The following is a 27,714-nucleotide window of genomic DNA, read 5'->3' as shown; positions in this document are numbered from 1 at the left end:
CTTTCATTACACTGACAAAGGAAAAAAGCACTTTTGCTGGAGAACACACAAAAAATTTTAGATATTTTTATAATGCAGAACAAGTTTAAAAAAAATCACACACAAAAATGGTCAGATTTGACAACTGTATACCATAACAAATGTATTTTGCAAGCTTGTTTAATACATCTTTCCAAAACAATCCTTAGTAATCGTGTCATTTTGAGGTTCAACATGTTTAAAATTTAATGTAAAATAAAAGAATTTCTACATGTGCTAAAAAATTTGGAGTGAGCACCCATGAAACCAACTTTTTTCAAAAAGAGACAAAGGATATTTTGTTACCTAGCAAACAAAATGCTGTTCCTATCAAAAGTTTGTTTATTTTTCCTAATTAAAATTTGCTTGGCTTGATGTCATTGGGAAGCCATTGATGGAGATGACCACTGACCAGCTAGAAAACCTAAATCCCCATTATTAGACATTAGCCCTCAATTACGAAGTTGCATCACATTTAGATGTATTGTTAAATTTATTCCCTACTCTTTTTAGCCGTAACACGTATGCCAATCCACATGTGACAACTGTAAGTCTTACAGACCTTTCTCCAGATTTAGTAGCTTTCTTACCAGAAAATCATGGGGTAGCCTGCATTGTCAAAGAAAAAAAACCTCACAGACATCCCAAGTTAGAGCATCATGGATGTGCTTTGTATTCAATACAATTGCCAATTTTTTTTACTTTTAGGGTTTAATTTAAACTCCTTTGCATGTTGTTGTTGTTTTTTTAATTTAGTGAAAATGCAGTCAATACAGATGAGTATCCAGTGGAACTCCACAAACATCCCCTGTGGATTTGAACCTTTGACCTTCTTCCTGTGAAGCAACACAGCTACCGACTTTGCAACTGCCCCAAGCTTTAACATTTAATATTAAATTAAAAGTTGTGAATTTTACATACAGAAAATTGACAACAAGCCTGTTAAAAAAACTATAAGATGCGCTTTGTGAACAGATGAATTATAGTTATCTTTGAATCAGTCGACTCAACCAAGTTGACTGATTGACTTGAGATGGAAACAAGTTGGCGACGCTGTCTGATATCACACAAAAACGATTGGACATAAGTGGCTTCAAGTAAGTCTGTTCCCACAATGAAGCCCACAAGGGCTGATGTTATACATTCCTTTCTGTATTGCATGCAGCGTAAATTAAAACTGTTGTTAGTCAGCCCGGCATAACCAGAAAATTATGATATTTAAAAAGATTTTTTTGAAACAACATAATCATGCATGGGTGTAATTTTTATCCAATATTTGAAAAAATGCACTGATCATTTTGATTTAAATTTACTTCTTTTTTAAAAAGGAGATTTTTACATTTCCCCCTGTGCACAAATCAGGATTTGCAAGACAATGTGATGAATGAAAGCCACTGCCACAAATTATTCTATAATTCAATACAGACACTTCTTTGCCATTAAATATTGTCTGATAAACTGTCTAGTAATCAGTGAATGAGTCTGACAGTCTTCCCACAGTTTAACCACCTCAGGCTCTCAGCAGTAGATAGCCTTTAATAGTCTCCGGTAAAGGAAGATCTTTTACAGCAGTGGGTAGGAACTGCACACCAAGACTCTGTCGCACAGCACAACGTGCCAGGGAGCGAAGTGTAGGAGCCTGAGCTACCATGTTGGTTAGCCTCGCCAGCAGCTGGGGATCCTTACTTAGCTCCCGAGGAAAAGTGCCATTAGATCGCCGGATCTCAAACCGCCCTGCTGCCTGGCAAAGCAGGTCCAGACACTCCTCCTCTTGCTCAGTGCCAAGGCCTCGAGCCAACAGGGCCACCAGTCGCGATATGGGGGTCTGGCCCTTCAAGTTGGTCACGTGAACCTCAGCTCCATAGTCTAATAGCACCTTAACACTCTCCAGGTTGCCCTTCATTGCTGCCCAACTCAAAGGAGTGTCATTGTTATAGTCTCGGGCATTGGGACAGGCCCCGCTCTCCAGCAAGGCTCTCACACACTCTGGGTTATCCTTGAAGGCAGCCCAGTGAAGAGGGGTATCCTTGTTTCCATCCAGGGCATTTGGCTGTGCCCCGTACTCCAACAACAGCTCCACACAGCTCTCATCTTTCTCTGCTGCATAGTGTAGGGCTGTGCGGTTATATCCATCCAATGCATTCACCTGATGAGGACGTAATGTCATGAGCAATGTTATGGTTTGAACTTAACACTTTGGGTAATATCTTAAGAGCAAAATTTTGACACTACAACTTTCAAAGTTGTATTTCATGAAACAATATTTTCCAATATTTTCTTTTGTCTGTATGTCTGCCTTTGTTTATTGAACACACCTGCAGTGAAGAGTTTGAAAAACTTGAGTTGCTCAAATCTGCATTGTTCTACACAAATAAACCCACTCATGTCACCAGTGATAGATAGATAGATAGATAGATAGATAGATAGATAGATAGATAGATAGATAGATAGATAGATAGATAGATAGATAGATAGATAGATAGATACTTTATTAATCCCGGCGGAAATTGTACAGCAAGCTTCATTTCAATACAGTGACTGTACGGAAGTTAGTTTGTGTGGTGTATGCCACAGTAAATGGTTCATTGAGTAAGAGTCATCAACAACGTACCTCTGCTCCTTTCTCCAAAAGGAGCTCCACACAGTCAGCATCAGCAACCATACAGGCACAGTGCAAGGGTTTAAGTGTGCCATGCATCCGGTTCACATCAGCTCCCTTCGGCAACCAAGAGATAATGATATCAGTATAACAGACAACACAAAGAGACAGAATCAATTGAAATGGACAGTGAACAGGCCTACCTTACGAATCAGATCCTCCACATTGTCATGTGGGAAGGAGCGAATGGCTGCAATGGTGCGGATGAGCCGCTCAGACAAGGAATATTTACTCTGAATGCTTTGCATGATGTACCACATAGTAGAGCTCATGTGTAACTGACGGTCATGGCACCCGGGCAGGGGCGACACAGGAATACACTGTAACACATGGGTTTTTTTGGAGATGTTAAAAGCAGCAAAACACTGATGGAGACCCTGAGATTTAAAGAAAAATAGAATAAAATGAACAGTATCAAAAAATGCTTGAACTGTTTTGGTTCATCAGATTTGGACTTCTTGTTAGACAGAGATTATTATGACCAATTCCTTATTACATGTTTGCTATTTTAGCACGAAATAAAAAGCAAAAGCTTCGTAGCAATTTAAACTGCATAACAGTTTGCATAAATTTCTGTGACAATATTAGTGATTTTACCAACAAAAAGTGTTTGCAGCAAACTGTGTGTTTTACAATGGCTAAAAAAATATGCACCCTGTCACAAAAAACTGTCACAGCTCATGCAAAATTAGACTGACATTACAAAAATATAGCTCTCACAAATTATATTTAAACATAGATTTCCAGAAATAACTCATTTCGTTTGCGATTTTAAATACACTAACATTTTCAAATACTGAATTGTAATTTATAGGACAATTATTAATTATGATTATTTGTTTTATATTGCATGTTTTTAATGTATTACTAGTTATCGAAATCTGATTCCAAATGCAATCGCCTGTTTCTATTAAATATAAATCGCAGAGATCCTGCTGATAAGACAATATCAATAATGTAGCTATAATGTAACTATAACTAAACACATTACTGACTTTGACAGCTAGCAAAGCTACATTGGTACCGACATGCTGCACAGCAGACGCAAACTAACGACAATCTCAAACATGCTTCACACCAAGTGAGCGACGAAAAAATACAAATTGATATATATATATACGATAAAATTACCTAAACAAAAATAATGACAAGCTGGTATAGATGAAAATGAACATTGGATGCTTAACCGGCTGCTAGCAGGAACCAATTAGCTAGCTCGCTATACAACCAGCTAACGCTAGCGTCGCGAGGAAAAAAAATCCCCACAATCGACGAAAAAAAAAAAGAAATGACATTTATTCCAAACACTTGGCAATGTAGTCTGAAATCCCATTCACACACCAACAAATGTCAAATCCCAGATTATAATGAAATAATGTACCTTTCGTTGTCCACGATTTGAAGGTCTGACAGGTTTTCGTAGCGATTGCTGCTTGGCTTGACATAAACACTGAACGTCATCGCTGGCAGCCACGCCCTCTGCCGCGAGCCTGTTCGCTATAGGTAAACCCGGTGAACCGTTGGTCGCTTTAACTCGTAAACACTGCTCATTAACGCTTTTTTGGAAATGGGATTTTTATATTGTTTTCTCTGCGGTGTGACTTCGCAGACGTGTTACATTATATATGCCGGATCCATTCCAGACACGTACATGGCAACACCGCTGGCATCCTCGGTATGCCGTGAAAGCGCTCCGCTCATGACCATGTTAAGGTCGGCTCTACCACCACAGACGTGGGGCTTCGGGCGTGACTCAGGACCGGCGGGTCACACCGCTCCCCTGGTGGTGGTAAGGCCAACAAATCAAACACACCACCGAGAGTCATCGAGCTGTTAAGATTTCTTCAGACTTGACTAGTTCTGTAGATAGTCGAGCTCATAATTACGAATAAGGCAGTCAAGAGATATCACATTTTTGTGCCTCTAGCTTCCTGAAAATGTTGGTTTTTGTTTTGTGATTACAGTTCATCAGGTTTCCGAGATGTGTACATAAAAAGGTGTAAAACTGATAATTTGACAAACATTGACAAGTACAATACATCATCGCTTCGCGGGGTGTAATTGGAGGAGGACTAGTCGGCCAATAATTTAGTCGGCTAAAATAGTTCGTTAGCAATTACCATGCAACAGAAATCCTGCAAAACATATTTTGAAGCTAATACTAATACTAATCAACATTTTAAAGTGTAACCGGACCGACATGTAAGACAAGTCATTTCAGACTTCATTAGTTTGGCCTTTTTATTTTCCTACAGAATTCCTATCAGTAGCTCAAGGATCATCCACCTTACAATGTACATGAATGCAGTGAAATTGTAATTTGTCAAATTCATTTCTCAGTAAAATTTGAAAATGAACAAATGAAAAGGTTGGGTGAACCATCAGGTTTTGTTTTTTTTTAACAAAATGCTTCTAACTCCTTATCCATTTTGAAGAGATTTGTTGGTGGTGGGTGGACACGTTTGAATTCAAAAGTGTGAATCAGTTTGTAGTACATTTAAACACTTAAAAACACCTAACACTTTAAACACTTAAAATGATTCAGAGAAATTGTATTAAACACATCTGATGTGTATGGCGCGTAAAGACAAAGAAGCAAAAGGAAATGTGACACTGGTAAGCCAAATCAAAATAATTTATTTTTGGTGACACTTCATACAGTTCTAGGATTGTGTCTCAAACACTTAGTTGATCAGATACTATATTTCCTTGAGCCACCCCAATCCAAATTTACAAAAAAATAAGCCGAACATGGGTGGGGAGGAGATGGGGAGGCAATTCCTGTCATTATTTGCAAGCCTGTCAACAACAACCATATGCATCTAAAATGATTTCACATTAATCATGAGTAAGATTCTTTTTAAAAACAAGTTAGTGCATTTATTTAATTATACTAAACCACTAGCTGCTCACTCATTAATGAAAATTGAAGGAAAAAAAACCCAGTGATTGATTACTTGTGTACTGCATTTATAAACCCAAAGTCAATGCATCAAGTATTTTTGCTCAGCTGACATTTTCAACAGTATATAAATGTTGTCTTTAATTGTATTTTTCCAATGCGATTTCACACAACTTTGGGGAAACCAGCCAACCAAGATTGGGAGAAAAGCTTTGTGCATCAGAATCAAAATAAATAAATTTAAAAAGCAATACATACATTGAATCAAACTTTAAATTCTAAGTTATCATGGTTTTCAAAAATTAAAAAAGGGAAGGAAAAAACCAAACCAGCAAACTCGCCCTAGAAGCAAAAAGCAATCTGGTAGATTCCTGCAGTCAGAAGCGTCCCTCTGTCAATTGAAAACTAACACAATTACATTCTCCCACACATTTCTCATGAAGGGCTATTGCAATAAAGCACAGGCATCTACACCTCTACAGCATCTCCAATATCCAGTTTCACTGGGGCCAAGATTCCCCTAGACTACATAATTTAGCAGATCTCATGAAAAAAATGAAAAAAATTTAAATTCAAAACTTTATCCTAGCACACTATGATGGTAGGCAGCTGGCACATAGCATGTGAAAGTGTTTCAATGTTCCTTAGTCCCACGACTCTGCTGCCAAATCTGAAGCAGCTACCATCCTTAGCTAACAGCACTTCTCAGTCTAGTTTTGACACTATGCCACTGTTAAGAACAATTCACAGATATAAGCTTAACCTGGATACCCTGTGATGATGTAGAAAAGTCAAACCTCATCTAAATCATCAAACCCACTGAACAGTCAAATCTGTGTTTTTACCCTCTTAAAAAACATCAACCAACTATCAAAACAAACATGTAAACAGAGAACCTGACTGATTATCAACATGACAATGTTCTGATTCCATCAGTGTATGTAGACCTCAAAATAGTTCAGACAGACAAAACCTGAAACTTCGGATGAGGCCAGCAGGTTCCCTGCAGCTAACAGGCAAGTGAGTATCCCAACAGGACTTCAGCTTCAAACAAAAAGAAAACAAAAACAGAAACAAAACAAAAAAAACCACGCACAACTGTGGTGTATTTAAACCAATCATGAACGGGGATCAAATACCACCTTTGAATGTATTTCATTAATAAACATTAGAACACCACACTGTCCAGTTTCTAGACAATGACTCTGAATCTCTGATGTAAAAATCAAATATCATCTATTTCATTAAATCAGCGCAAGAGCACACTGTAGCACTGCAATGATTTTGCTTAACAATCAATGCAAACACAGACATCAGTCAACCCTTCAGTCATACTTGCAAACCTAAGCACACAAGGAAAAAAACTGACGTCTCTTTGCGTGTTAGTGATATCTTTGTATATGTACATGACATATGCATGTTCTTTTCTTAGTGCATATTGTTCTTGCAGACATCTATTTGTTAAAATAAAAAAGGCTGAGGGCTGTTGACTCAGCCCATCTTCCACCTTTAGCAGACCATAAATGAGACATCCTCCATATAAAAATCACACTCAAAATTATTTTAAGCACAATGCTGGAGGCCCAAGATTTTTTTCTTTTCAAAATCACTCATTAAAGTTCTTCATTTGTCATGTTGCCCATTAGTCCTGGATATCCTGGCATTTATTTTATAAGTCCCCGGGGATAAGGTGGCTACCATAATATTGTTGCTTTTATGTAATTCTTTATATATTTTATGTATGTATATATTCATCCATCTTTTTTATATTTATATCAAGTTTTTACTTTGGCGATACTGGTGGAATATTCTGCTCTTTGCCAGTGTGCCTGTATCCTCCATGCGGGGAGCTGCGCCGGGCTGCGGGTGGGCGCCGCTGGTCCCGAAACTTGAGGGCTCCGGTGCCTCTGGGGCAATTGCTGCGGTAATAGCCTTGAAAGTCACGTTCTCGTGTTGGCCGGCTCTCCTTGCATTCCCATCCTCCCTCCCTGTCATGACCTCTCTCTTGCTTTTCAACAGGAACACTGCTGGATCCCGGCTCTTCGGCCTTGTTCACACGCAGTTCCCGTAATGGTTGGCCTGATGCAGCACCAGAGGCTGGGGCGGGGGATACAGGAGGAGGATCCTTGGGTGGCCGCTGGCAAACCTCAGCATAGCTGAGTTTACGGGGCTCCTGCACAAAGAGAGAGAAGGAACACAAAATTAAAACATAGAATACAGTCTTTATTGCCCTCTTGTAAAACCTACAACTTTAGTATCATAACACTCATTACGGTAGGAGTGAATGTTCTGGACTTCAGTGTGACAGGGCAAAAATATGACAGCTATAACCAGCCAATCCACTACCTCACTGGCCTCCTTTGCTAAAGATCTCATAGCCACAAGGACAAACATGTACTTGTGAAAACAATCATTACCAGGAGCCTGACTCTCACCTGTGAAGAGGTGGGAACAGTTGCTGTGGCGGGGGCTGGCGTGCTGGTTGTCGCTATTGTTGAGGTCGTAGAGGGCTGAGGTCTGGAGCTGGGTGTGGACTGTGGGGAGGAGGGTGGGTCTGCAGTCGTTTGAACAGGTGTGCGCGGCGTCACTTTTGGAGCCGATGCCGCCGGCTCTGCACGTTCAAACCTCTTCTCCTGACGAGTGGTTCTGTCAGGAAAAGGCATTTTCAGAAAGTCTGGTTAGGATTTCATTTTTGATAAGTGACTGACAAAGTATCCTGATAATGTTGGAAACACTTGTACCCAATGGCTGAGGGTCCATGTGGTTGTGTGGTCGATTTCACTGGTACCAGGGTTGGATTTAAAGTAGCCACAGCCTCCTCTGTGACTGGGGCTTGACTTGAAGATGGGCTCCCACTGGTGTCTTTATTGGTTTGTTCAGTCTATAAACAAGCAAGTCTCATTATATCTTACATTCCTCACAACAACACTGAGTTAAAATATACAAAATGTAATTTCGTCTTACCTTGTCCCTGCACAAACCACGAACAACATCTGACATTCGGTTTTCGAGCACTGGCTCTCCCTGTGTGCTGACCACACAGCCAGGAAGAGGAGGGAAATTAGTAGCAGCCAAGTCAAACTTGGGTGGGGAAACCTTTATCTCCGTTAGTGGTACTGGCCGCTGAAAAATTTCAATTGGAAAGAAAAAAAAATCATGAGATGTTCCATCTTTAAATATAATGGATCATTGAAAAAATGAAAATCACCCTCATACTTACAACAATTCTCTCATCTTCTCGTCTCCTCCGTGTTCCTCTGTAGGTTGTGCTCCGTCTAAAATGAAAATAAAGGATCTGTAAATATCCCTCATCAATCACGGGCCTCACTAAGCAACAGGGCACAAACAAGTCATTTTCAGATAAACCTCTTTACCTTCCACGTCCAGCCATGCCGTCGTCACTGGGGTCCAAAGATGAAGTGGAGGAAGTGAGATGCGAGAATGATGAGCTCAGATCAGAGACCGTCTGGAGCGGCGTGGTGGCGGCAGTAAGAATTGGGGGCTGTGGACTGCGCAGTCCGGTGAGACTCTCCAAAGGGACAGGTGTTATTGAAGCCGTGGTCACCTCACTTGTCCTCACCTGGGGCTTCACGTGGTTTCTATTACAGAGTGGGAACAAAGTGAAAGTGAGCAACCTCACCAATAAGTTGAAAATGTGCCATACTGGTAACCAGGGTTTCCTGTAGAGTTTTTTTCATGGAGATTACTCTGGATTCCAAGGTGGTGTTTCACTGTTAATACTAGTGGTCGCATTCTCATTACTGCACATTCAGCAAAAGTTTAACAAAAATTTTACACTTGATTTCTGTAAATATAACTATAGGAAAAGCTGTAGAGACATTGATTACATAATAAAATTCATGTGGGTGAAACTATTGTGAAGTGGTGAAAAGTTTGCAAGTGATGGTTCAAATTTCAGCAGCTATGAGAGTTAAACAATTTGAACGTAAAGGACTTTACAAGGTTTAACCATAATTGGAGCTTGTGTTTGAATATTAATGTCATTACATACAGACAACTTGCTTTGTAATCAGTTGTTTAAAAGGTCATTAAATTCTACTTGACTCGCACAATTTCTGAAATAAACTAATACCGTGCCGCTAATTAGGGTCCAAGTAGCAATATCAGAAAACAATGGAGAATAAAGTTTGTGTGTGATTCCAAAGGAAACACTGGTGATGCCAGTTTAGTGAAGAAATAAGACAGCATGCTTAGGATAAATGTTAAGACATGCATGAGAGCATTTGTGCTGATGATTGCTTGAAGCAGTGTAAACTTGGATATCAACATATTCTATGTTTTGAAATCTGGAAAAACAAAACTTCAAACGCCATAAGAAGCACTGACAACACCCAGACAAGCTTTTAATATCTGTGTGTGCAAAAAATAATGTTGAGATGGATACTGTTTGACTAGTAGTGAAACCAACATGGACTGATCTCATGTGTCTTTGACCCTCAGATCTCATAATCTCAATGCTCATCGGGATGAGAGTGAAGCTCCCAACTTTGGAAGGGTAGAATGAAGGGAGGCAAAAGAAGATAAAGAGGAGAAGATGAAATGGAGAAAGACAGAACCAAAGCCAGTTACTCCACCCCCAGGTATCCCTCTATGCGCATCTCGATTTCATCACCGGGTCCGACTGACTTGCATCCACTAAAGTTTTAAATAGTGCAGAACAAATCTCAACAGCTAGCTAACCTAGACTCAACTTCATATTATCATATGTTAAAGCATATAACAAATGGAATAAGCCAATACTCTGACAAAGTACAGCTAAACTAGCGATGATCAAATAAAAACGATGGTTATTGCGATGGAAATATCCAATTAAAAAGTTTATTTTCAGGGTCATTGAGGTCATTAAAATCCAGTTTCTCAGAAAGTAAGAGCAGCTGCTGCCACCGTGTAGAAGGCAAAACAATATTTATCAAATGACGTGACAAATCCTGGATGTCCTTTAAGAATTATCGGACTGATGAAAAGACTCATGGTTGGACTAATCTGACCATCAGAAGGCATGGGTCCCATTATGGATTTAGTCATTTGACTGCTGCAGTATGACAAGACATGATGGTAGCAATGAAGCTTATTGCATAGTATAATGGTGGTACCTGAAGGCATTTATTACATTCTTTCTTGAATAGAGGGGGACGCTATGGGGACAGTAAGAAGACAGGGAGTCAACAACAGTTCCCTGGCAAGGTTACATTATGCTAAAACAAATTTTAATTGCAAATTATCTTATTGTCGGCACCTTGCAAGCAAAGTGAAAAACATCCAAATTTGAATAGGACTTTACATCAGATTAAAATACAAGTTAAAATCAAGACAAGTTGCTTAAGAAATGACAGGAAAGAAAAAGGCCTTACCGGTTTCTGTTGAATGGACGAGTGATATTCAGGGAACTGGAAGCAGTTTTGAAGGGTCCAGCAGAGCCAAATCCATTCACAAAGCTACTATTGGGAAACGGTGCCTGAGAAAGGAAAGAGAAAAGCCAAATGATCACAAACAAGGTGGCTGTTGAATGTTCTAAACAGAGGTGCTGTATCTCACCAGTGGAGTTTCAAAATACGGTGTGGGTGAAGGCGTCCAGGTGGGAGGTACGATGCCGTAGACGGGGTACTGCTGCTGTGGGTAGATGTGCTGCATGTAGAGCGGAGAGCTGTACTGGGACTGGCTCTGGGACTGCTGTGTGTACAGGCTGCTGTCCATGCTACGGTAGCCATTCTTTGCAAAGAATGTGTTGATGGCCTTTATCCTGGCCTTTGACACAGAAAAAGAGCTAAGTGTGAAAAAACTGAAAATCCTCCAATAGGCCTACCCGCAAGAGTTTTAAGTGGACTCACCATAATGGGTTTTCCCTGAAATGTTTTTACTTCCTCTCTCAAATACTTGTATGCCTAGTGAAGAAAAAGAGACTCATGAGATGATTAATTGTGCAGTATTCCAACAAAATAATCAAGAAATGTTTGACTTTCTTACCTGCTGAGCATCCGTGTCTGATTGGAATGTGATGTACCAGTTGTTGTTGTGTGCAAATTCAACACTTATCACTTTTGGACAGTTGTCATTTTTAAACAGTGACTCCACTTCCTGAAAATGACACACAAAAAATGGCCTCAAGTTTGAGCAAAAAACTATATCTTGAATCCTGCAAAGCTCTGTGTGTATACACGTTGTCTTCACCTCGACAGGTGTGGTTTCAGGGACCTCCCTCAAGATGATGATGCACCGCTTGTGATTAGGACGGACTTTTTCCCCTTTTTCGTCTACTTGTACCATAGGAGAGGCTGAGAATTTAGAGAGTATGTAAGTCTGGATAGAGATATACACAGATCCTTTTAACATGCAATGGAAAGTTAATACTTACATCTCAGTACATCCAGGATGAGATCCATGTCAGTAGATAGGACCTTGATGCCCTCCATGCTGGCTATAGTCCAAATAGGGACAAACTGGTCACTGTCCATTTGGGACATCAGGTACAAGTCCTTCGAGAGGTTTTCTCTGAATCACCAAGAACGACTCCAGATTAGCTTTCTTGTCTTGTAAAACAAGTTCACATTAAAGTTTCTGCAGCAGTAATCAAACAGTCTAGCAGTGCAATTCACATAGTATTGATTTTGTCATTAGTATTGGACCCTCAGATCTCATAATCTGAACGCTCATCGGGATGAGAACAAAGTACCCGACTAGGGAAGAGACAGATAGGAAAAGAAAAGACAAGACAAAGAAAAAGAAGTAGAAAAAGACAGAGCCAAAGTCAGTTACTTTGCTCACTGGTTTCCCTCTATGCGCATCTTGATTTCATCACTGGGTCTCACTTTGAATAAGTCTGGTCAGATGTATTTTTATGAAAATGTTAATCAGGTTATAAAGAAATGTGTACGCTTGTATTTGTTAGATGCTTGAGGCATTCAGATTAAAGCCTGACAGCAGCCGGAAATAAGCGGGGGGGGGGGTGCTTTATACATACCTGGAGAAATAAAACTCCAGCTCTTTCTTCAGAGACTCTCGTAGATTTTCGGAAGAAATTGGCTGTTCGTCAGTTTTGGAATCCACTGTAAACCAAAAACAAAACATCAGCAACAAGACAAGTGACTGAACATGAAGAAGGCTTTACATGAAAGGGACCGTAAAATGTGACGTCTCAAATTGTGTGCTTCTATAATTAACCCTGACAGTTTGAGTGTAGAAGTATGTTCACAGTATAAAGCATGTCAAAATTCAATACACTCCGAGCACACAGATGGTTAAGCACCATGAGCGGAAGAGTGGACACTCCTCACACTCAATAGTCACCACCTTGGTTATAATGGTGAACAACATAAATACAGGCAAAAACCAAATATGAGGAGGAATACAACACGTAGGTATGGAAATGGAAACCTGAGATCGGCAACGTACCTTTATGAAAGACTACAGTTGGGTCAGATGGGGGGGGGGGTCACTATATTTGATTAGTCTCGTCAGCTGTCATATAAAATTAACCTGCAATTTGTGGTCACTTTAAGATGCACATTCAAAATAAAAAACAAATGTCCTGCCACAATATCTTATTTGGTGAATGCTGTAATGCTTTTTACTTGTTGATGCTGCCCAATCAGTTACACATCTGAAGACCTCAACGTTCATTCAAACTTCATCATTTAGTTAATGAAAGTGAATAAATCTTAGTTGTGGACCTGATTAGTCTGCACAGAGGACTGTGTGATGTGAGGTGACTGACCTTGAGTCCCAGTGGTGGACTCAGCGGGGGAAAAGCCCAACTCTGGAGGGTCCATTCCATTTACTGCTATTTCAGCTGTTGCTGTGGAGCTGCTGTCGTCCAGGGCTGTGAATCCCACATGGTACTGCTTACACCCAGCTGACGAAGTCTCAGAGAAACCTGCAAACAAGGTGAAGAGTTTCTTTCAGGACAAAAATAATTTTCCTGGCTGGACCGCCTTCTCCATTTTGATTGGCCACATGCATCTAAGCATTCATATTTTTGTAAGCAGTACCGTTCTAAGATGAATAGATAGAATGAAAAAAACAATTCAGAATGACAAATTTAAGTAAAATTTATTTAAAAATGGAAAAAGGTGAAATTCTGGGAAAAGCAGCTTATATCAATAGCTATGTATAGAAATTAACAGTTCTCTAATAAGTTTACTACAATTTAAAACTAATGTGACTTTTCAAATGACTTATTAGGCTGAAGTGTGTGTCTCACCCTCACTGATGTCAGATGGGTGCCAATGTGGGCTGTTGGTAACAGCCTCACTGGGGGCCACAGGCATCTCCTGCCACACCTTGGCATTTGGGTTCAAACCAACGCCCTTAGATGTGACCTTCAAAGTAGAAACAGGAGAAACAGGCAAGGTCGGTAAAAACAAAGCAAACACTGTTTAGTAACCAAGTCTAATATATGTACTAGATCATAATTTGACTGAAATGCCTTTAGACAAAGACAAGTCAATCATTTGTCTTAAGAGATTGTACGGTGACTGATGTGCTTCATCTGCAATTAAAACCTGCGGTAAGGTGGGTAGATTTAATATTTACAGTGATTCATCTACGATTCACCATCCCTGCATGAAATCAAACTTGTTCCTGAACTAAATACTATGCAGTGTTTTATTTTATCCCAACCAACGACTGACACTCAAATACTTAACAAAAACAAATTAAGTTACTGTGTATTCATATTGCAGCACAAAGGGTGCAGATCAAGCAACCTCACCAATTAAATAATCCTAAAGAACTCAATTCCCAACAAAGCAGACATTGAGATAAGACAATAATTGATTTAATTTGGGAATGGACTTGGAAAGTGCAGAACAAAACAAAATGCTAGCTTGCTTATTATGTTTCACTAGTCTGAAATCTGATTGAAATCATCCTAAAAAACTTAAAATTAAAATTAAAGTTAAAATATTCAATCAATAATTATAATACAAACAAAAAACCTGGTAGTTTTGCAGGTTGATGTTCTTCGCTGATAATAGCTCTCCTATATATGCAGATTGTCAGAAGTACAGATAAAAATTTATCCTACCCTTTGTTACTAGGAAAAACTGACTCAAAAAAGCAGTTGTGGTCTACAATAATGTATCACAGAAGAGACAGCCCCACAAAAGTTATTTCACTGATTTATTCAGCCTCATAACTAGAAGGCAGTAAATGAAATCAGCTGGTCCAATTTTAGCAGATTTAGCAATTTTAGTCAGCTGTATACCTTTTGGGCTCTACGGCAATGAAATGTGCCACATCAAGTACACAATGATCGCCAGTGACCAAGAATATGCTGCATGCTAACTAATTATGGCATGTAGTTAATTTGAACCAAAAGCAGCTCCAGTCTAGATCCAGAAGTTAAAACAGAAGTGAGGACATCACTGAAATAACTTTAAAAACTAGTATCTTTTCAAATTTACTATTTTTTCTTTTAACATCACTTGCAACCAGCTACTGGAAGGAGACTTTACATAAATAAAATAAATAGATCAAGTCCTGAAAACAGCAGCAATCAATCTACTTCTCTCCATCTAACAGACAACACTGGATACAGAAAAATCTTAACCTCTGCATCGTTTCAAGAAAAGCCTGAACATTAACGTGTTGAGCAACTACAGACCGGTGGGGATGTATGCTTGTGTTACAGGCCGGAACAAGCCAACTATCATCAGCTGACTGGGCTGCGCACCACAGGCCAGGTATTTGCAACGCATGTCACTGCGCTAGCTAAACTAGCTAGAAGCACGATTAGATAAGGTTACCAAAGGAACGTTAATATCGCTAAAAAAAAAAAATCGAAGCATAACAACTTTGAAACCGAAAACAGAACCAGTACTTCTGCGATCTAAAAAGGACTATCAACATTCTACAATTGTGTCACAACTTATAGGCTAATGATTACTCAGCAAACTACTTAATGAGCTTGCTTGGAACAGCGGCTATGCTAACGTACGCTAGCTACCTGATGGAGATGAAGTGGTGTTGTGGCTCAAAGTGTGTACTGTACAATGAATTGTGCTGGTTGCAAACTAGTTGGCTTGTGCAAATGTAATATATGTGGTATCTGAAAATGTTTTCGCCTGATAATGTGCATCAATATTACCTTATGGTTCAACATCAGTGGCTGCGCCAATTAAGTCAAGCTTGGATTTAATGGCATATGAAATATTTTGTTAAGATTTGATTTTAGCTTTTTGCCTAATGAATTTCACACAGGGGTGGCGTATTATGCTAAGTTATCAAACGAGCTACAGTCCCTTTAGCCAGCTAGCTCGCTAGTTGAAGCAGGCCTCACTCACCATGCCGTCTGACCCTCCGTCGCGCCCCAGCAGAGCCTCGTCCTTTCCACCGGTCTTCGGTCCGGGATCAGCCTCCTCCTGCAGCTGCGGCGGCTCTCCGCTCTGGTCTGAACTCATCAGCCGGTCCTGACTCACCTCTACCCCGTCGCTTTCTCCCAGCCCCCCGACTGCCACAACCTCCCCGTTCAGAAATAGCGTCGGAGTTCAGCAGTCAGTCTGGTTCTCTGCTGTCTGACTGGATCGGCCAGCTGCACACTGAAACTAGCGTACTAGCTAGCTAGCCGGCGTGCTACAGGCTGAGGCTAACGACCTAGCGTGCTATGAATCAACGAAGCCCGCTGACACCAGCTAGCTCAATGAACCGAGCTCTTGAGCCAACACTAATGGTATAAGCGATGCTAAACCACGACGCTTCTTAAACCACAGTCCTGGCTGGTGTTCCGTCGAATTTCACACCACACATCGGGTTCGTGAGGCGCATTCCTTGCCGGGCGAGCGGAGCGGACACTGGGGACACGCACCCTTCTTCGGCTCAGGCACACAGTCCACCGACGTCCCGACTGCCACTGCGAGTTCTTGGTGACCTCTGCGAGAACTTCCTTTTCCGGAACTAGGTTGTAGTTACTTTTTGGGATGGAATGGCTCCTTCAAGTGTAGTTGTACCAATGAGTACCTCGAGAATAAATTCACAATGCGCAGCTATGTAGTTGTATCTACTTGTATTCTGATTTATATTCCGAGGATTTGAAGTCACTCCCACATTGTTATGTTTGTTTTGATGGTAAAAATAAATTTAGAGAGAGACCTAAAGAAAGCTACTAGTTTAGAATTCGCTTCTCTTTAGAACTGAACTGCAATTAAATCAGTTTTCATCATTTTTCTTAAAAGCCATCGTGTATTAAAGTTATTTATACAGCAATCACCTGTGGCTCTCTTTGTGGTTTTGAGGTACCTTCTGTTTAAATACCATTTACCTAGGCTAATCAATCACGACGGATGATTAGGGATAATCAGTGACGACCAGCAGGATTAATTGTCACAGACGTCTCTCAATGAAACAAGAAGAGCACTGATGTAATCACTTTCTGTAATCACTGATTCTGTGCAATCGGGAGCGGCTGATAAACCAGTGAAAAACTCAAGATTATCTACAAATGTATCAAAGGCAGGTACTCTGCATTACAATACACCGACAAAGAGCGCTGTCTAACCTAAACACCGTCACGTGACATCTGAAGGATGCTTTCACGTTCACCTTCTGAAGGAGGAACTCTCCCACGTAGTTCAGATCCCAGTTGACCTTTGGACATTATTTTGTGATTTTATACGTAGTTTTAAAGCCAGTCATGGTCAAATGTCTTTCCTGCATACCAGTGTCTGTGGGTTCCTTTCTTAGATTCAAAGAAAGAGACTCATAGATGAACTCCTGATTTTACAGTTTATAGCTAAATTAGTGCAGCACATCCAAAATCAAGTGATAAAGTCCCAAACCCTTAGTTGTGAATGGTATATGAGTATTTTTATTTTATATATACTATGGTATTTGATGTAAATTAATAATATTCATATGCAAGTTGTCATTTGTTCAGGGTTTTCCATCCAAACCTGTTTAAGTCAATCCACTGGATGTTAAGAAAGTTCTTGGGAGACGTTTCGTCTCTCATCCGAGAGACGTCTTCAGTTCTGAACTGAAAAAGTCTCTTGGATGAGAGACGAAACGTCTTCAAGAACTTTCTTAACATCCAGTGGATTGACTTAAACAGCTTTGGATAACCATGACCTAGATAACTGAGAACCTACACAGACAGGGTTTTCCATATTCAGCTTTATTTGTCACAAAAGACAAACAAAACATTTCCAAATGTATCTTTAATCAGTTTCTTGATATTTGGAATCATCTCTAAAAATGCATTAATTGAAGAGTGAGAGACAGAGATAGGAGAGTGAGAGACAGTTGAACTCTACAGCAAACAACACTCACTGAATGACGATCAGACAGCAGTTCATTTAGCAAGCAAGGTGGACAGGTAATTACATAAGAAGAAAACTTGGTATTGGAACAGACTGAATCTATTTCATGACAGGAGTCCTCTTCTTAATAAGGTGCTCCATATCAACATGCTCGTATGTGTCTAGCATGATGTCATACTTGGCCAGGATTTTCATTATGGGTCTGATCTTCATCCACCACTGTGTTTTGGGGATGCGGTGCCTGCATCAGAGAGAAAGGGTAATTTCATGTATTCTTCTTCAGACACTATTTAAAAAAAACACACTTTGCAAGTGTCCAAATCATGCATCTTACTCAAAATCTGTGTCTTCCTTCAATTCAGCAAGAGGTTGGAAAGTGAGCGCCCTCTTCCTCATGCCTAGCACACAGGCAGAGTCTGGCGTGTTAGCAAAGATGCGGCCTAAGGGACACCAAAAGTGAAACATCAACATCATATCTGCACACCCACAGATGCAGCGTTCCATAAAAATGGAATAAAACTTTATCACTGTGTTACATCATATTTTCTTTTAAGGCTCAGTAAGCATTTCAGACATGTTAAAATTTATGGAACATCTGTGAAATTTAACTCACGACCGAAAAAAAAAAATTATACAGAAAATGTAGATATCCTGCACAAGTTTCAGATTTTGTGAAAGCTTGATTAGCGTTTCTAGCTATAGGTGTACATAAGACATTTTTAAATTGCAAAAGGAACCACTTTATCCTATGTTTGGAAAAACAGAAGCAGGTTGAGCAGGTTTTAAACTATACTCCACACAAAAGTGTAGATTTATAGCTGTATCTCCTGGCATTATATGAGGGGGTAATTAAGAGTAAAAGCCCTCTTTACTCAGAAAATGCCCTTTCACATAGCATCACAAATGCCTTTTGTGATGCTATGTGATGACCGTTAGGCAAATTTACTTTCTCATTCATCAGGTCATGAACCATTTAAGGTTGAATGTGAGGACCTTTAACCTCTCATCTAAAAGGCTTCATCATTTCCATCAGGCTGATGTAAGTACAGATATTGAAGCGTCTAATACAATGAGAGTCGTTAAGGTCATGCATAACATTCATCAACCGTTAACATGTGACTTACCCACATTGTTGGGTGAGGTGTGAATCGTTCCCTTTACTTCACACTCAATCTTCGAAGATTATAAGTAATGGTGCAGCTGTAACGCATTTCTGAAGCTGTTTAGTAATATGCCGAGCATCATCATCTATGTGTATAATATCTTAACATGTAACCAAATCTGTGAAAGAAATTTAGTAAAGAAAAAAACGGGTTTTTTTACCCTGAAATATGATGGAGGTTTAACATAATAATAAAATAGAAAAGCTCAGCTCAGGCAGGTACAAGTGCCTCATGACTTCACTTACTTACAGTGCTAAGATTAGATGTACATTTGTGCACTTTTGGTATTAAAAGATTAAAGACCCCCTTATTAGTGACCCGTAGGGAAATTATTTTTTCCACTCTTGTTTGTAATCATTACACAGACACACACACACACACACACACACACACACACACACACACACACACACACACACACACACACACACACACACACACACACACACACACACACACACACACAGAGGGCCTGTAGGGCCTACATTGATGGTGAGGGGAAGTGTAGCAGGCAGCACCCTCTTGGTGTGCCCCAATGAGCATCTTAAGAAGGGAATGGTGCCTTGCTCAAGGGCACATTTGCGGTGCTCTGGCAAATGTTTTGTCCGACATGGGACTTGAATCGACCACCCTCCCGTCCCCAGTCCGTGACTTACTGGACTAAGCTACTGCCGCCCCATGCCGTGCATTGCAATAGCTCATGCAATGTAATTTTATGGTTTCAAGTTTTCATACCATGTCTATAACATTCCTTGAGCTTGTCTGTCAGCCACAGAACAGACTTGGCCCCCATTTTTGTACCAAAGTTTCTGTCAAAAGGGGTAGGAGTGCCACCCTGTAAATCAATAAAAATCAGACGAGGTGTATCATTAATTATATTGTAATACATAAGTAGCTCTGGTTTTCTATGGACACCCCACTGTATAAACAGACCTGCTGCATGTGTCCAAGAACATTCTTACGGCAGTCAAAGACGCCCTTTCCCTCCTCCGAGTACAGGTTGAAAATGAAGTCAGTGGTGTAGTTGGCATTTGACTTCTCATTCCTGTTGTGCAATGGACAGAGACAGAATATTGTTCTACTATTAAGAGGAAAATTGAAATCTAGCTGACTTTGACTCATTCTAATCAAGAGTAATTGTCTTTTTTACAGCAGACAATTAGTTTTGGAATGAACCGTTCACTCATAGGTAAGCATTCTATAACTAGATATCTACTAGCATTTGAAACCTCACCTGACCAAAGCCTACCTGAGAATCAAACCTCTCTTCACCGTTGTCTTCATCTTCTCCACAAGATGCTCTACATTCACCTACAGGTCAAGTTCACCACCAATCATAATTAGTTTATGGTGTAGACACATCTGATGAACAGGTCTTGTAATCAGATTACCTCTAGATCCTTAATGCTGAATTTTTCTTCAAAGATGTATGCAACATCCGCACCAGCAGCCAGACCAGCCATGGTGGCCAAGTAGCCGCAGTATCCTCCCATAGTTTCAACAATGAATACACGGCGCTTGGTCCCTGCGGCAGACTGCTTGATCCTATCACAGGTCTGCAGCACAAACACATATGTGAGCTATGTGTTTGTGACTGTCTGCATGTGTCTGCAATTTAGGCCCTTACAGAGGTGATGGTGTTGAGTGCCGTGTCAGCACCGATGCTGAAGTCGGACCCGGGAACATTGTTGGACACAGTTGCAGGGATGACCACCATGGGAATGCACATCTCCTCATATTTTTCTCTGGCCTGAACTAGCTCCAGACCTCCAACATAGGCCTATAGCAGAGGAGTCAGGGTGGAGATTTTTGTTAAGGATAACTCCAGACGTTTGGTTTTAAAAGAGGAGAAAGTTTGTTATGTCTTACCTCAAAGCCACCAATGATCACTAGAGCATGGATGTTGAACTTGGCAATGTTCTGGCTGATTTCCTCCAACATTTTACTTGGCAAAGATCTATGGGACACAGACAAAGCACGCAATGAATTTTTCTTTTTCTTTGTAAGCAAAATCTGTCCTGCTGGAGAGAGTGAGAGTGTTTTAGAGAGAGAGTGTTTTACCTCTTGGTGCCAAGCATTGAGCCTCCCTTTCCAGTCCATCCACTCACACTTGTCCAAGTGATGGGTTCAATCTGTATCGAGCAAAAACTAGTTGAAAATGTTTTGTCTAAAAATATGTATGAACATTTGGAAACAGTGAAATAATTCAGAATTTTGTGTAGGTTCCCAATTATCCAGGTCATGGTTATCTAAAGCTGTTTAAATCAATCCACAATCCACTCATCCTCTTGGATGTGAGGTGAAACGTCTTCAAGAGACTTTCTCAAAGTCCAGTGGATTGATTTAAATAGCTTTGGATAATTCAGAATTTTTTTTTAAAGGAAGCACAAAAGGAGAAAATCTCAGCTTTCCTGTCCTTCAGCCAAACCATCAAAGCCGTCACTGATCGCCAGCATGTTGTGACCCTGAATGATGCCCATCCGGACCGCTGCCCGGACGGCTGCATTCATACCGGCACAGGGGGCACCGATGTTCATGATGGCCACATTTATATTGCTCTGGTCAGTAAGAGAAAAATGTTTTTAGATTTAATGACGATGGATCTTTTTTTTTTGGAAGTCAGGATATGAAAATGAATTAACCTCACCTTAACATCTGGGGGGTTGATGTGACCAAGCAGTTTGTAGGTGTTCCAGTTGTTCTCAAAACTCCTGTACATCATAAATGAGGCTGGGGTTTGATTAAAATATTTAATACTGGTAATAATCTCTCAGTGATTAAATTCTGTTTTAAATTTCACTATGTACTTCATGTTTTGTTTTTCTATAAATTCAAATTTTTTACAATATTTTGTTCAGATTTATTTAAAATATACTTCCCACTTTAAATGAGTATTTTATTACTTTCCCTCTGGCGCATCTTCAAATTTCCTTTTTATGATTTAACATTTATAATGTTCATTTGGTGATTGTTTAGCTTCAAATCCAGTAAATAAGTTACTCTTCTGCATCAAAGAGAACAATACTCACTTTCCTCTGAGCTTGATGGCATCCTCAAATCTTCCCTCAGCCATGGCGGCAGTCACATCTTTTGTCTGTAGTAATTATAGTGACAGAGGGAGAAAGATGAAGAAATATCTAACTCTTAATGGTAGTACATGCCCTCTAAAATCATTTTAGAGACACCCTAAGGAAATAAAACTTTGTGGATAGTATTGTGACATACCACTTGCACACATTCCATGAGTGGCAGTCTTATTGCCTGGTTCCCCGATAGACTAACCACACAGGCAGGGGTTTCTGGAGTGGCTTCCAGCAGTGCCATCACCGCCTCCACACCCATCCTGCTGCCCTGTTGTCATATTATCAGATGTGAGGACGTGTGAAGACTGGAAAAAGGCAGTTCTGAACACAGCTTTTTATATTTGGTATTTTCTTGAGACACTTACAAGGATTCTGTCAAAGGCTGAAGGTGTTCCTCCTCTCTGCACATGGCCAAGAATAGTAGTACGTGTGTCAAAGCCAAGTCTGTCAGTCACCAGCTGGAGATGTGTTAAACCATCAGTTATTATGTTGTCTGTGCATTACAGAATAATATTGCACACATTTAGATTGGGTGACTTGCCTTTTTGATCTGCTCTGATGAAATCAATTTGCCATCTCTTGCCATTGCACCCTCAGCCACAATAATCACATTTAGACGAGAACCTCTGGCCCTTTGCTGAAGAAAAAAAAAATCAGTTGAAATAAAATAAAATTTGATTTTTTAATGATCTATTTTTTAGTGTACTGTACAGAATGCCATCTGAATACAGACAAACATACGTCTGCCAGTCTCCTGCACAAGTGATTCTCCCAATCTTCATCTGGAGGCATCTCTGGAATGAACACCCAGTCTGCACCGCAGGCCAGAGCCGTCACCAAGGCCAGGTACCTGCAGCAATGCATAAGCAAAGTGCTCAGTATGACTTCAGAAAGATATGAGTAAGAGTAATTCTTTATTGTGACTAAAGTGTTGTCATAAGCAGCAATTATTTACCTTCATGCAAGTCATGACAAGCACTCAAGACATACTATTTAAAATTTGAATGCTATTTTTAGAATTTACTGTTACATTATATATTAAAAATCAGATAAACTGACTAACACACAGTGAACACTTCATAACGCAATGTACACACACACACACACACCCACACACACACACACACACACACACACACACACACACACACACACACACACACACACACACACACACACACAGGCGCGCACACACACACACGCACACACACACAGATGACCAAGTACAGATACTGACCCACAGTGTCTGCCCATTACTTCCAGAATAAATGTCCTCTGGTGGCTACAGAGAATAGAGAACATTTTGTAAAAATCATGCCATCAAACCAAACCATCATGTCAATAAAGCACACAGTTACATCTGTACTGTGTAGATGGAGGGAGGTCAGAGTGATGCCTGACCTCTGTGCAGTGGTGGTGATGGCGTCCACCACCTCGATGATGCGGTGCAGGGCGGAGTCGGTACCAATAGTCATGTCAGTGCCACAGAAGTCGTTGTCGATGGAGCCCACCATGCCAACGATGTTCAGATGGGAGGATTTCTTGGCTTCTGCTTCAGTGATCTTCCCTGCACAAATGCAAATAAACATAATAATCTTCAAGGAATTTACACCATTTTATAGAGAAAGTGAGTTTTACGTACAATTCTATGAAGGATTGGATTCTGGAAGAATTTTTTTAAACTAAGATCATATATTATGTTACATGAAAAGTTGTGGGATCATTCACATCTCTGAGGACATTGAGCACAAATACTGATTTACATTGTCAAGAAAATTCACTCAAACCTATTGGCTTTCATTCTAAACTGTTGTTTTAATGCACCAAACACTTTTTGAAATTTCTGACTTTGGCACTAAGCAGAGGCCCAGTCAACAGAATCCAAAGATGTTGACAGACACATCCAAAGAAATGGTGGGTGAGCACTGTCTTGAGTCTTTACCAGCTCGCACAAGTTCAGCCAGAAGTCCGCTCCATTCAGTCCTGAACTGGTTGGCTCCAGTCAGACTGCCATCGCCTCCAATCACACAAAGGTTGGTGATGCCCAGCTTCACAAGGTTGCAAGCTGCTTTCATACGACCCTCCCTTGAGCGAAAGTCCTTGCATCGAGCACTGCCTATGACCGTGCCTCCCTAAAACATAAAAGAAGCTGGGGGTTTTCCTCAAATTTGATACAATTTTTCAATTGTAGTTTTCAGACACACAAACAGAGTTCATTTTACCTCAAGAAAGTATTGCATCCCTGGGATGCGCTTCAAGAAAAATTTGTGCGTCCTAGCGTAATGTTTATACATCCCAAAGTAAGTAATAACAGAATAAAGGGTAGAAGCGTATTCAAGGATTGAGTTTAGCCAATAGTACGATATAAAAACTTAAGAATCTGTTAATTTTACTGATTTTATTAATAACAACGTCATTAATAATAACAACAGTTAACAACAGTTTGATTTTTTCGCTTTGGCTTTCCACTCAATAGTTTTCTTTGCCTTTAATTCATATATTCTCCTGTGGACACTGCACCAAGCTGACAGAACCTTCCACACACAAATTTCACTAGCATCTGTCAGTAACATCGGTTTCTTTTTCTTCATTAACTTTTTATTATTTTTTATTCGAGAAAGCACTCATTGTCACTTGGTTTTTCTCCAACTTTTGAATTTTTTCAGAGGCATGGTGATAATGTAAGACTACTCCTCGCTCTTTAGCTGCAATGTGTAAAACGAGCAGATGTCGTGTTGCCGTTTGGTCGATTTTAATAAGGTGAGTCTCGTGACGAGAAACTCGCGCAAGATTTAAACATAATGGCGATTTCCAGGTTCATAATTTAAGTGGAGAAATGGAAAAATTGTGAATATTTTTATTGAATGGAGGTGCATATTTTCTCCAACATTATATCGCGGAAAAAGATAATATAAAACATTTTTTAATTGAAAGCATGTAAAGCTTCCGTCCCAGGCACGCATGTTGTCTGACGATCGTTCGTCCCTGTCAACAAATGTGGACACATGCAAACGAGAACACTGTACAAATATTTATATGGCTATAAGTAAGTAAACGTAACTCTCTGGTTAATTACAACCCTGTAACATATTTACTCAAAGGTTTGCTAACACTACACGTGAAATATTCCACTCTAGAGACAGTTGTGCTTTGGATAGCGTTTAGTATTACCGATCTAGAATCATCAAGATGCATGAAAGTTACATCTCCTGAGGCGGCGTCACAACGACAAATGAGGTCCGGACCTTTGAAATTATACTATAGAAATTCCCAGAAACAATCCCCACCCTATTTCTCACTTAAATTATTTTCACTTTGTTCATCTTATCCTGACACACCTTGTCTGGTATTGAGCGTCTTTATTTAGACCTTGCAGATGATACTTGGATCACAAGCTTTGAGGTGTCATTGAATCTCCAGCATCCTTCAGTCACAAGGAGAAGAGGAAGCTGTTGAATCCAAGTTTAGAAGTGTCGTAAAGGTTGAAAGATCAGTTCACCCAAATTTTAGAAACAAAATTTCTTTCCTCTTACATCTTGAGATGTCCAGCCAGTTAGACTAATCTAGACGAGATACTTGGATCATATTTTTAGATAATGGTGACAATGGCGTGCTGGTCATCCTCAAAAAAATTTGAGACAAAAAATAAAAGAATTCCCACCAAACAAATTAACTCCCTTTACTTCTTTTTTATGTACCCTTTTTGTTTCTGTCAGGCTGCTGACAGGAATAGTCTGTATGTTTGGTCATTCTTATGAATGGATGTAGAAAAGAGAAAGGATATTCAAAATTACAATCTTATATTCATACATACAACCTTCAGAGTATGTACTGCTTTTCCATGTTAATCCTTTCTACTGTTTTGCAGTATGTGGTTGGGTCTTGCACCACAAACATGATGTTATATTTATAAGCATTACATGTGAGATTATCTTGCTTTGAATCTTATTTAATAAAACTTAAATGTTTTTAGTCTACCGGTACTTATTTGTAGTCCAGAACTCATTTCCAGATTTCCTGAAAAGTAAATTTAAACCTTGTCTTCCACTATTAAACAAAATTTTTAAAAACGCTATAGTCATTATGTTTTAACAGCAAACAACATGTACACTACGGTGCTTTGTGTTTCAGCCGGCAGTGAGTTTCTATGTGTGTGTTTACTCACCAGCTGAAGCATCATGGATACACTCTCCCATGTGGCAGGGCGAATGTATTCTCCTCCATCCACCAGCCCCTGGTAGCCCTGAAACACACACATTATCACTGTGGATGTGAAACACACTCTTTCCTTTCATAACTTTAATAATATGCAAAAATGTGAAATGTGTTGTGGTATCAGGATACATTGCTGAAATGTGGGCTGTGTGCATTCCGTACCTCGTGAACAAAGAAGACTTTGGCTCCGGTGTAGATGCCGACCCGTACTGTCGCTCTCACCGCAGCGTTCATGCCTGAGAGACAAATTATATGGACTGAAATCTGTGACATCATCTACGTTACTTCATGAGACAATGTCAGATTCCATCCACCAATTCATATCAGATACCAGGATTGAGGCCAAATGACCCATCTTGACCTTTAAATTACTTGACCAGTGCATTGGAATCAAATGAGACAAAAATAGCCCCGGTTAAGGACAAGAGTTTATGATCAGACTCTAAGTCTTCTGCACCATCTCGCCTCTGCTTGTCCTCTACACTAAAGGCCACAGTGTGAGCTTGTGTTGTGGCAGGTCGACACTCTCCAGCTCTTGTTTCACCAAATAGCAGCTGTGGATGGGGGGCGTTTCTGTTCTCCATTCCAGACGAAGGTCAGCAGCACTAAAATTAACCCCCAAAGATGCAAAATAAAGAAACACGCAGCCGAATAAATTCACCGCACAATGAGTTTGAGTTAGATTTGGAGAGGAAGAGAAGGAGACATCAACCAGCTGAAATATGAGTCATTGGAAGAATTACCTACGAGAGCTAAATAAATGTTTTTACACTTGAAAAAGGAAAACTCACACTTGATTTGTAAATGTTGTTTTGTTGCACAGTCATGACCTGCTTTTGACAATTATTGTCTTGGCCTCATTAGAAACACAGAAACCATAAATGAAACACTGTGACACAAAATGTTTACTGCCACACATTCATCAACCTCTGACCTTCAACTGTGTAGCTCAACATCCAGAGAACATGCTCCTTGCCCTTTCTATGCTTTGGCTGCTGAACTCCATTCAGATATCAAGCTGCCTGAGCAACAACATGATACTCTGTAAGTTGGAGTTCTTGGATTTTACTCTTGGTTCAGTTCAGTTCACTATTTAGACACATCAGCAGGGGGAATGCTGTCCACTGACTTATTTATGTGGAATAATATGAAAAATAAACCTGTGTCAAAGTGATGATACCTAATCAGCTGCTTACCTTGGGCGTCTCCACCTGACGTCAGTACAGCGATGGAGCGTCCCACTCCCATCTTTGTGGGGTCCGTGGTTGGCTGCTGACCCTTGGACATGTTTGCAGAGATCCGGGGATGAACAGGTGAGCACAATGAGTGGCGTAGGAGAAAGAACAGAGTGTGACTGCTCTTCCTTCACTCTGTTCCTCAGGGGAGCCAGGGGGAAGACACA

At 40.1% G+C, this 27,714-nt stretch overlaps 3 protein-coding genes across 4 annotated transcripts; all 3 read right to left on the bottom strand.

Moving 5' to 3' along the window:
- Positions 1 to 4,377, bottom strand: asb8 (ankyrin repeat and SOCS box containing 8). Its single transcript, XM_068335595.1, has 4 exons — positions 4,059 to 4,377; positions 2,821 to 2,997; positions 2,630 to 2,734; positions 1 to 2,164 (listed from the first exon to the last, which is right to left on the bottom strand). Exons 2-4 carry the CDS (start codon positions 2,947 to 2,949, stop codon positions 1,529 to 1,531), a joined length of 870 nt encoding a protein of 289 aa, XP_068191696.1. The 5' UTR covers positions 2,950 to 2,997; positions 4,059 to 4,377; the 3' UTR covers positions 1 to 1,528.
- A 921-nt stretch (positions 4,378 to 5,298) lies between these two features.
- Positions 5,299 to 16,642, bottom strand: larp4aa (La ribonucleoprotein 4Aa). 2 transcript variants are annotated; one of them, XM_068341252.1, is made up of 17 exons: positions 15,881 to 16,642; positions 13,798 to 13,915; positions 13,312 to 13,470; positions 12,559 to 12,643; positions 11,953 to 12,089; positions 11,769 to 11,872; positions 11,565 to 11,675; positions 11,429 to 11,482; positions 11,136 to 11,345; positions 10,952 to 11,055; positions 10,694 to 10,735; positions 8,954 to 9,178; positions 8,800 to 8,854; positions 8,544 to 8,702; positions 8,321 to 8,460; positions 8,015 to 8,225; positions 5,299 to 7,752 (listed from the first exon to the last, which is right to left on the bottom strand). In XM_068341252.1, exons 1-17 carry the CDS (start codon positions 15,995 to 15,997, stop codon positions 7,363 to 7,365), a joined length of 2,421 nt encoding a protein of 806 aa, XP_068197353.1. In that variant the 5' UTR covers positions 15,998 to 16,642; the 3' UTR covers positions 5,299 to 7,362. The 2 variants fall into 2 exon arrangements, with proteins under 2 accessions (XP_068197353.1, XP_068197362.1); XM_068341261.1 differs by lacking the exon at positions 10,694 to 10,735 and having other exon boundaries at positions 15,881 to 16,639.
- A 1,045-nt stretch (positions 16,643 to 17,687) lies between these two features.
- pfkma (phosphofructokinase, muscle a) lies at positions 17,688 to 27,693 on the bottom strand. Its single transcript, XM_068340395.1, has 22 exons — positions 27,509 to 27,693; positions 26,475 to 26,548; positions 26,263 to 26,340; positions 24,040 to 24,229; positions 23,499 to 23,664; positions 23,335 to 23,379; positions 22,839 to 22,947; positions 22,639 to 22,734; positions 22,463 to 22,555; positions 22,240 to 22,365; positions 22,044 to 22,108; positions 21,662 to 21,725; positions 21,430 to 21,572; positions 21,076 to 21,150; positions 20,884 to 20,971; positions 20,642 to 20,794; positions 20,406 to 20,570; positions 20,264 to 20,325; positions 19,948 to 20,059; positions 19,750 to 19,849; positions 18,186 to 18,291; positions 17,688 to 18,092 (listed from the first exon to the last, which is right to left on the bottom strand). Exons 1-22 carry the CDS (start codon positions 27,597 to 27,599, stop codon positions 17,951 to 17,953), a joined length of 2,343 nt encoding a protein of 780 aa, XP_068196496.1. The 5' UTR covers positions 27,600 to 27,693; the 3' UTR covers positions 17,688 to 17,950.
- Between the last annotated feature and the right edge of the window lie 21 nt (positions 27,694 to 27,714).

Source organism: Antennarius striatus, chromosome 2 (genome assembly GCF_040054535.1).
Source record: "Antennarius striatus isolate MH-2024 chromosome 2, ASM4005453v1, whole genome shotgun sequence".
Taxonomy (NCBI): domain Eukaryota; kingdom Metazoa; phylum Chordata; class Actinopteri; order Lophiiformes; family Antennariidae; genus Antennarius; species Antennarius striatus.
The sequence above is the reverse complement of the archived record's forward strand: the minus strand, read 5'-3'. Positions and strand labels throughout refer to the sequence as shown.